At 32.9% G+C, this 10586-nt stretch overlaps 1 protein-coding gene across 5 annotated transcripts in view; it reads right to left on the bottom strand.

Annotated features, from left to right (window-relative positions):
- Positions 1 to 5620: 5620 nt before the first annotated feature.
- LOC149779434 (dnaJ homolog subfamily B member 6-like) overlaps positions 5621 to 10586 on the bottom strand; it is a 76484-nt gene continuing 71518 nt past the window's right edge. For all 5 annotated transcript variants that reach the window (XM_089940094.1, XM_089940098.1, XM_089940096.1 and 2 more), the window contains one exon: positions 5621 to 7792. In XM_089940094.1, the coding sequence (XP_089796220.1) occupies positions 7693 to 7792 (100 nt within the window). In that variant the 3' untranslated portion in view covers positions 5621 to 7692. The remainder of the gene's footprint in view (positions 7793 to 10586) is intronic.

Here is a 10586-nt window from a genome sequence, read left to right as displayed (position 1 = left end):
TACTTCAAAAGATTCAACCAGAACAATATCAAGTATAATAGGTATATTAAATACATATGTTCAGTATATTACAGTATAACACTCAATGCATATCACCTTCTGAATATTACAGTATAACACTCAATGAATACCATGTTCTGCATATTACAGTATAACACTCCATGCATATTGTTCTGTATTTATGGGTTACTGCATTTGTATGGGAAAATGTGAATGACTTTTTTGGATGGAAATACTGCATGCCCTTGGGAGTACAGTATATGCATCCAACAAGTTCATATTTTCCCATACAAATGCAGAAACCTTTTTATTATATGCTCATTTTCTCATTCTACCTAAGGCTTAATTATGTAAATAAAATTACACACACGAAACAAAGTAACTTAATGTATGCTGCATTACAAACTAAATGCACAAGTGCAGATTCATCCTTACACAACAACATTATTAATGTGCACATAATTCTGCCCAGATAAATCTGAACTTAGTCACATGCTAGACATAACTTCAGAAAGAAAATAGTGCTTTGGTCTACTTAAAATTGAAATTTGGAGTCATATTGTGAATGAATGCACATTGCAACAACTTTTCCATTAGAATGAATAGATTTTGGTATTTTTGTAGATTATACGAAATTTCATGATTATGGACTGGATTTATCTGTGCCAATTCTACATGAAATACATTGGACTGAAGCAGCATGGGAGAAGCATGTTGACATCTGCAAGTGTTTCTGTTCTGTCACTGACTGTTTGAAAACACAAATGTGGGATAAATATGAAGTCTTTCAAGTGAATAATTAAAAAGACATTATAGAATTTAAAGTTTATTTCATTTTGAGTCTAGTAAGAAGGATTTAATTGCACTTGGAATATAGTCGAAATTACAGTACAATGTTGAAATGTGTAATCAAGACTGAGAACCCATAATACGATTCATATAATTTGGATTTGCAGAACTAAGAAAGTACATTTTGAGGAAATTCAGGATGCAAAACTAAGTGTATTTTTTGCCATTCTTATTACCAGCTAAAGAAGACAGTTTATGCCTTGTTACTTGCATGTTATTTGTAAGGACCATGTCTGGGGTCTATAGCTAGCCTAAATCCAAAACATTCTATCAAAAAAGTTAAAGTGAAATGTGCCAAAGCAGCTGGTATGTGGCAGTACACGAAACATCTCATTTAGTTCCTTCAGAAACAAATGTAATCAACCAAAATGTAAAGTGCCTACTACAAGAGTTTTCATGATTTGTTTACATAGTAGTTCCTAATAAACTATTGGACACAGGCGAGTTCAATATGAAGTTGCGTGTGAGTGTAATATCGTAAAAAACTGAATAATTCTGAAATGGAAAGTTAATGGAGAAAAAACTGAGTGTATCATAAATTACAGTATAACACTCTATGCATAACATGTGTTCTGTATATTACAGTATAACACTAAAATGTACATGTTCTGTATGTTACAGTATAACACTAAAATGTATATCATGTGTTCTATGTACAAGAGTACAAGACTAAATGCACGTGTTCTGTTTATTATAGTAGAAAGCTAAAATGTATATCTTGTATTCTATATATTACAGTATAACACTAAATGCATGTGTTTTTTTATTACAGTATAACACTAAAATTCGAATTCAAAATATCAAGTGCTGCAAGGAGCTGTATCCAAGACTGATTACTGTAAAAGCATCTATAGCTGTGCTAAGCGGTGTTGATATCCACCATAATATTCATGCATTCCACAAATCTGTAGTCTATCCATTTATTAAAGAAGTCTTTTGTCATCTTATTATTCCTTGAAATAATTCACAGGAGCAAAAATTGCATAAAGTGCATCATCAATGCCAGCCATCTAATGTCATGCACCTTTCGGACTTTCAGCTAAGGACTGTCCCTAACTTTCTGGATTTTCTTCAATTCAGCTACTCTGTTGGCAGATTTATTTTAAACTGCAAGTCTTTGAGTGTGCCTTCAAAAGTTTCCTTTAGGAAAGGAATGTTTTTCTATGCTTGAGAAGTACACAAATTTAATCTGTTGTCCATACTTTGAGTGCTGATCAAAAGAGGACTTTTTTTTTTCCTTGAACCATTTTGCTACGCCACTTTTATAACTTTGTTACATCACTTTACAATCCATCAACCCTGCTGCGCAAACACTGCCAAACCTGTAATGAAACCTCCTTCCTAACAGAGAAACGGACAACTTACTGAAAAGGAACTTCTGCAGTGCATGATTGGCCTTCCACTGACATATCACCGTGAAAATTAGTTGTTCAAATAAATGGTCAGTTCAACGATTCTGACATAAATAACCAGTGTTTGAAATGACTGTACTCTCATCAATTAGGATGCTAAAGATGAACTACATCATACTTTCTCCATTAACTCACATTCTATCACTTAAAATGTAATCCTGAAGAAAATTAAATCATTTTGATATAAAAAGAAGTGTGTGATTTGGATTTTTAATGTAGCTTTAACAATTTTTTAGTAATATTGCTAAGATGTCTGCAGTGTGGCCGTTTATAGTGATGTCTAGCACTGAGGCATCATGCCGCAGACATGTAGCATGACGTCCAACCCAGTCACATTATCCTGACACCAGGCCGACCAGTCCTAACACTAACCTCTTAATGCTGAGTGCATAGTGAGGCAGCTGTTAGTACCATTTTTGTAAGTCTTTGGTATGACTCGGCCGGGGATCGAACCCACGACCTCCTGCATCTGAGGCAGATGCTCTAACCAACAGGCCACTGAAGCGGTGATACAAAAAGAAAAGCATTTTGATAAAAAAAAACAAAGTGTCAAAGTATTATTATTATTACTATTATTATTATTATTATTATTCAGAGCATTTCAGGAATGTAAAACAAATTTTACAAAATAAATTAAAATTACCAATAAGATATAAAAATTTTGCAAGACCATGACCCAAGACCATAGGGTGACTGAGGGATGGTGCCTAGTGATAACTTGTTCCTTGTGTGAAAAAATAAAAAAATTCCATCAAAGTGTTTAAAATGTAAAATGGCACTGCACATTTTCTCTCTCTCATAAAAGTTGTCAGGTCTAATAAAGCTGAAAGTCATTATGCCTTATTCTGTCTCTATATGGAAACATAATTATACTGGATTATATAGACCGAGGATGATTCTGAAAACAAAGAACTTGGTGCATGCCACGAATGCATAGCTGTATTACAAGCTGATCAGAATCAACCTTGCTGCAATGATCGTGACAGCAAATAATATAAACACTTATTTACTAAAGCATTATTTAAATTTCAACTGGTGCAGTCTGGTTTCTGTAAGATATCATGATCCCAACAGAAAATCCATTTTCAGGAAATTATTCAAACAACAGTGAACTGTTACGTTATTATCATTTGAAACATATGAAAACCTGTTCCGATATTATACTGAACTATGACCCATCTGGATAGGAAAGAATTAAATGACAAAAGAAATGATTACCAATAATCTGAACTGAGTAAAAACAATATCATTTTCCACCACTGAACAGTTCAGGTTATGATGACAAGCAACTGGCTGATCACAGTGATTATTTTTAATAATTGCAGGATTCCTGAAGATCTTCACTGAATGGTACCTAGCTGATCATGCACTGGTTGTCTGAAAACTTTAAAAAATATGAAATATGGCTCTACGTCTACATGTGAATGCAAGTGTTATTGTTAAATTTCATTTGTTCATCTTATGAAGTTTTCACTTCTTCATACAAAGAAAGTGTTTGTCAAAAGATACATGTCCAAACAATATGTAGAAAAAATGAAACGGTATTGTAATGGTCTGAAAATCCAAACAGGACCTCTACATATGAATATAAAATATGGCTATTTAAATTTCATTTGTGTACCTAAAGTGGTCTGCATTCACCTGTGCTTACAGTGTCTGTCAAAACTGTTCCAGTCAACACAGATAAAAAAATTTGGAACAATTTGAACATCGGTTGTACAGCCAGAGAATCTTATCAGGTAATCTTAATCTTACACAGCAAACAAACATGGTGATGAAATTTTATTTGTCTCTGCCAAGTGGCTTTAGTGCAATCTTTGTGACAAGCTTTCTAGGATGGTATCCAGTACAGATGTCTAGATGGGAAGACAAGACTAATCAAGAGTTATTGTGTGTTTATCATCAGTCACAACTTTTCTCTGAGAGACTGCTAGATTTTAATAATTAAGCAATGTAGATCTATCAGTTGTTCAGCATGAAAGTAGGTACTAAGGGAGGTAACTTCTATCATTATATGTGGTATACATAGCTAACAATGGCAGCCAATAGATTCATAATGCAGACTAAATATTAACATTGTATGTGGTAATAAATAAAATACATATTAGTTTACTAGGATATATGGAATATTGTGACTGTCCCCAAGGTGCCATCTTTCAATCAATTATTGCATCACAAGAGATTCTAGTGAGCTATTTACAAGTTTAATTACCACACAGCTGAAAATCATTATGCATGTGCCTGACAGAGGAAAAGCTTAACATTTACCATTTTAATTACCGCATAGCTGGAAATCATTATGCAAGCAAATGGCAGGAGAAAAGTTTATCAGCTGAGTAGTGCTAACAAAAAGGATTTACAAGGCAACATTTATTAAACGGAACTCTAAAGACTTTTTATACCATTTGGTATGCAAGTTTAACTAAACCGAAGAGGGGCCCCGAATGGCCAAGTGGTCTAAAGTGCTCTTCATTACAGATCGCTGCCATCTCACCTCTGTCTGCGGCGGTTCGAGTCTAAGATTCAGCCAATGTGGGTATGTGAGAAAGCTTGCCAGTAGCTTCTCGTGGGTCGGTGGTTCTTTCCGGTGGTTTCCCGGGTTCTTCCTCCACCATTAATACTGGCTGCCATGTATAGCCTATTGTGTGCTGAAAAATGGCGTTAAACCCCACAACAACAACCAAACTGAAGAATGTGTCATGAACAGTCCATAATACTGTCCATAAATGTGGATAGGTTACCACAGTCCCTAGGTATTTTTTCATGGTTTCAAGGTAGTAATTAATTTATTCTTTAATTTTATTTGTCAGTTCCAAAGAAGGAAGAAAAGTTCATTTCAGATAATCTATCACTATTATTTTACCATATATATGCTAAAAGTGGAGACTATGGAAGCATTCTGATTAGATGAAAAGGAAAATTGTTATGTAGCAATTTATTTAAAAGCTTCACAAAATGATACAAAAATGTGGGCCACATTATCTAGTGGTTAATATATACTGACTGCCATTATTTTTCTATCTAAATCTAAGACCACAAAACTGCTAATATTTATCCATTGCAAAAATAACCCACTATGAGCGTACAATAGACATACCAAATATTCTTATTTACAAGTCCAATTGAAAACTGTAAAGGTTCAGCTCTGCTATTATATAACGTGCCAGCAGATCTTGGTCTGTGCAGTTTGTTGAGTGTAATCGGCAGAACTTGGCCCAGTTCTACTGGTGTACTATGTCATTGCAGATCTGGGTCAATGTTGTTTCCAATTTGTTGAGACTTCTAATCAAGTATATACAATAGATGGAAATGGATAAGTACTCAGTATAAAGGGAAAATAAACAAATTTCAGATTCGTCTTCAAATTAAACTTTAATGATGATAAGACAGTAACATTTACAATTTACTAATATTCTCCCTTGCTTAAGGTATGTCATTACAGTCTGCAAAAACGATCTAATAATTGTTTCTATTTGTACAATACAGACAATCTGCAAAGCCAGTCATAACACGTACTCACACTGTCACTTACATAATCAACTTCACTCAAAGCAATATACAGTAATCAGCGTATTATGATATTTACTCCAATTAAAAACCTTTGGCTTTCTACATATGCTATCTGGTTATATTAAAACAGTTCAAGGAAGGTGACTATTGTTAGCTTGAAATAAACTGCAAATAAACACATAGTAATAAAATACATTTCTTAAATTACAATAGCTTGCATCCTATTGTAGGTTTTCAATTGTTTCAGTAATTTGTTTTCGACCAAAGCACAGATAGTAATTTGCGAAACATGTTAATACTTTGAAGGAGTTCATTGGTACCATAGTTTGCAACTGAGCAGTACATTTAAATGGTGTGGCTTTTAAACATTAACTGCATCTATATTCTCCGTAAAATTGAGATTTTAATTAATATGACCAGTTCTTCTATAGTGATTTATATTTTCAAACAAAGAATTGAATTAAGTACATTCTGAATGCAGAAAAGGGAATGTCAATTTTACAATCTTTCTGAAGAACTCAATCAATGACTGACTGCCTTACTGTACCCTGAAATCTAGATTTCATTTTTGTGAAACAGATCAAAACCTTCCTGATGAACAAATTATTCATTTCTGTTATTAAGATGTCTATAGTCAACAATATTTAGTTACTGACTGTCCTGATATGTGAAATTATACACAATGTACAAAAGCAATATGACCTGTAAACTGAAGCAAACCACCTACAATTGAGATCTAATCAATGCAAATGTACGTTACGATCAACATCCTAGATGTGCAAGTCTGATCTTGTAAATTATAGGAGTAAATACTGAAGAACTGAGAAGAAATGTTAATTTTCCTACTCTTCTTCATATTAGACAACTACAATCAACAATTTAAAATAATAATATAAAAAATTGACCTCAACAGGAAATGTTTCTAAAGGTTTCCATTGATAACTTCATGTTTTTTTTTTAAAGTTATAGCTGGGGGAGTAATACAATTCAAATATTTTACAAGAGGAAAGGATTCATTTCTGTTTAATTTTTTAAATAACAACTGCAATATATATACAAATTTTATGAAATGGAGAGCTAATTTTTGAACTGTTTTATAAAAAAGTTATAAATAAAGAAACTGCTACAACATCACAACAATAATACCTAAATTCTTGCTATGCCATGACTATTAATTTGAACAAAGTCAATATAGATCTATGAAGGCAAATTTCTGTTCCATCTCCGAAATAGGTGTGATAAATGGCTTTTCTAATAAAATTCAAGCTGAAACAAAAGAAACCAATCCAATCTAACTTATAAAACAAAATTTCACAACGACGTATTTTTAAATAACATGAGAACTGAGCTTCATCATTTCAATTAAAAAAATCAGAAACCAACCCTTTCTTTTACTTGATCCACAATATGGTAAAGGCAAAAACAGAACCAGAATGATAGTCTCTCACTTCATTATTCAAACCAATGTGCATATCCATCTAAGGTTGAATTATCTGAGTCGGAACAATCACCATTTTTTGCTTCATGTTCTATCTGTCATGTTTTTAATACGTCTTTTTCTGTTTATCTACATGTGTATTTCCATATGCGATTAAAATGTGATCACTCTCCTTCACATCAAAGCAATCAGGAAATGACCAATGCACAATCAGAAAATAATGATGAAGTAACCATTTGAGACAATAAAAGAGATAAAAATCAGACTTTCTGTCATTAAGTGAAGACATATAAATTTTTGCCATATCTTCAGAAATGCTCAGCTAATAACACTTCAGAATATTATTATGTGTAAATGATTTAGCACAAATCATTAGTAATGTGTAAATGTAGGCATCATATTATTCCGAATCCAATATTCCCCATTTCCGTGAGATAATGTCTGGGTTGTATCGACATTACAAAATGGTCCCGTTAAGGTGGATCAGTGATTGGTAAGCATTTGATGTTCACCATTTACAAGTCGGGACTTCATAATTCCATCTTCCTCTACTGTGACTGTTTCTACACCATTTTCCACCACCCTGGAAGAAAAAGTATGTTTTGCTTTATAAGGTGTTACATTTTAAAGTGCTTCTTACCTGAGTGTTAAACTCAGTGAAACTATAAATGACTTCTCTTTTTCAAGCCTTAGTGAACAAAATGATTAAAATTATCAATAAAATTAAAATAAATTTCATTATGTACAAAACGTTCAGTCATAAAATGAATGATTTTATAAGTGAAGTCAAATGACTTTCAAGTACACAGTCCAGTATTATTCATTTGATACAAACACTAAAACCATCCAACAAAGGCGGCTGTTGGACAAAATGATTTAAATTTGGAATGAATTTTAACAAATTATTAACATTAACAGTGTTGCAAAATGTGACTGTTCAATAAACATAAATAAATTAGACTAGAGTAAAACAAGATGTCTCAAACATTAAACACTTTATAGGATGCAATGACTTTCAATGTATCCTTGTGATGTATAATATAACAAATAATGGCATGGATTTATGAAATTCTATATTAGTGATGTCATGTGATCCATACAATGCAAACTTCCTCCGTAAGCAACTCAATGTAGACAGATAAAAATTCAACTTTTTCAATAGGTGAAAAACTTTGTAAATAGCAGTATTGGGGACATGAACTTGTAAGTACTGATAAGCCAAAAATCAATGGAGCCTTACCTAGAAGAAGTAGGAACACATGTAATAAAACTTGAATTGAAATCAAGCCATTTTATATGTGAATCAGTTCTTGCACAGAACCAAACATCATTTATGGCATTGTTTACAAAACATTTATCTTTAAATTAGTATCTCCACCATGTTTGTAGGTCCAACGGAAATTTAAGCAAAGCCAATCGTACAACATCCACAGTAAAAACCTAATGAACTGGGAATGCTGGGAATGTTTTGGATATTCAGGACTTAGATAATCAAGTTTGTGTATGTAATATAAATCATACGATATTGGTAAGCATGTGAATTCATTAACTAAATTAATACTTGTGAAAATGTTATTGATCCTAAAGTTATGTGATAAAAAACATAAATGTGTACGAGATAAAATAGCAACAAAAAAATAAATGATAGTTTTGGAAATCTGCAACCAAAAGAAGACAGCAGGTTGTCAAATTAACATAAGGAAAAATGGACAGCCAACTGACATACTATGATTACAGAAGGAAGAAAAAAATGAACTGTACTGGTATTACCACAAAATAATGTGTGTGTGTGTTTGATTTGAATTTTTAACGTAGCTTTAATAATTTTTCAGTCATATCGCTACGATGTCTGCAGTGTGGCAGTTTATAGTGATGTCTAGCACTGGGCCATCATCCTGCAGACATGTAGCATGATGCCCAACCCAGTCACATTATCCTGACACCAGGCCAACCAGTCCTAACACTAACCTCTTAATGCTGAGCGCCAAGTGAGGCAGCTGTTAGTACCATTTTTTGTAAGTCTTTGGTATGATTTGGTTGGGGATCAAACCCAAGACCTCCCGCATCTGAGACAGATGCTCTAACCACTAGACCACAGAAGCAGTATTACAAAATAATGTACATTTTGTCCAATGATATTTCACAGAAATCTGTTTTTAATATGTTGCAATTAAAAATCAGCTAAAATTTAATGATGCTCAAGTTCTGTGCTTTACAGAATATATACCAGAAATATCAGGGAGGTCATACTTAAGTTATGCAAAATTTTGAATGATTTAGGCACTATATTTACAAGTGCTGATGTTAAAATAAAAATCTGCATTTCTGCAGCTTAATATCTCTGATCATTAACTTATCCAAAACTCAATTATCCCCATCAGCCTTACCAGAAAGACTAGATTCTAAATCACTGGTGAAGTGTACCAGGCAAATACTTACATGTTCATTCCAAACTATAATTAACAGTCACCTTCCTAACTAGGATATCAGTTCATAACACAGGGCTAGAAATACACATGATGTAGCAGATAATAACCTTTTACGACTGAATTTTTTAATCACACTGAAGGTAAAAGGCTTACCATGTAACTTCAACAAATTCTTATAAGTACTGCATATACATGTGCTTGCTTGTGAGTCCATCTGCAAACAACACAGATTCTGATATGCCATTGCACAATGTATCAGCAGATTAGGGTCTATGTTGTTTTTGTTCTACTGATTAATAATAAAACACAATAAATTGATCTGTTAGCAGTTTCCAATTAGACTTGATATGTTGGAGTATATAAGGCAATGCAAATTATCAATGTAGCAAATCATAACAAAAAATTCAAGGAAATACCTTAAGCAAGCATATGTAATTTTGGCATTTATCCTCATCATAAGAGAATAGTTGGTGTTATGGTATAAATCCTTCTTTTCTTTATGAGGGAAGGTGTTATGTATATTTGTACCTAAATTTTGTCATGATGTAATTGAGCACTGTGATTTTGCCTACTTGACCTTTGTCATGGTTAGTAGTAAACGAGCTGTTAATTAGAATTTCAATCAAAAATTTCAGTTTTCCATAACATTCTCTTGCGAAATTGATATATATATATCATATAAATTATATGGTGAAAAACAGTCCTTTCAAGTGCACTGGATCCAGCAAGGGATCATGTGTGTCAGGGATTGATTAAGATAAATGCAATAAACTGACAATGAACAATGCAAAACTAGCCTGAGCGCTTTCAACTGTAAATTAGTCTTTTTTAAAGGCAAATACAAAACATAGACAAGACAAACCAACAAAAAAGTGAAAAACCATTATGGTTACAAAACTTCAGAGTTGAAAGCGTTCAGGCTAGTTAGATACTAGTTTTGCACTGTTG

This window comes from Sinohyriopsis cumingii, chromosome 17 (assembly GCF_028554795.1).
Source record: "Sinohyriopsis cumingii isolate HCF-2022 chromosome 17, ASM2855479v2, whole genome shotgun sequence".
Taxonomy (NCBI): domain Eukaryota; kingdom Metazoa; phylum Mollusca; class Bivalvia; order Unionida; family Unionidae; genus Sinohyriopsis; species Sinohyriopsis cumingii.
The sequence above is the reverse complement of the archived record's forward strand: the minus strand, read 5'-3'. Positions and strand labels throughout refer to the sequence as shown.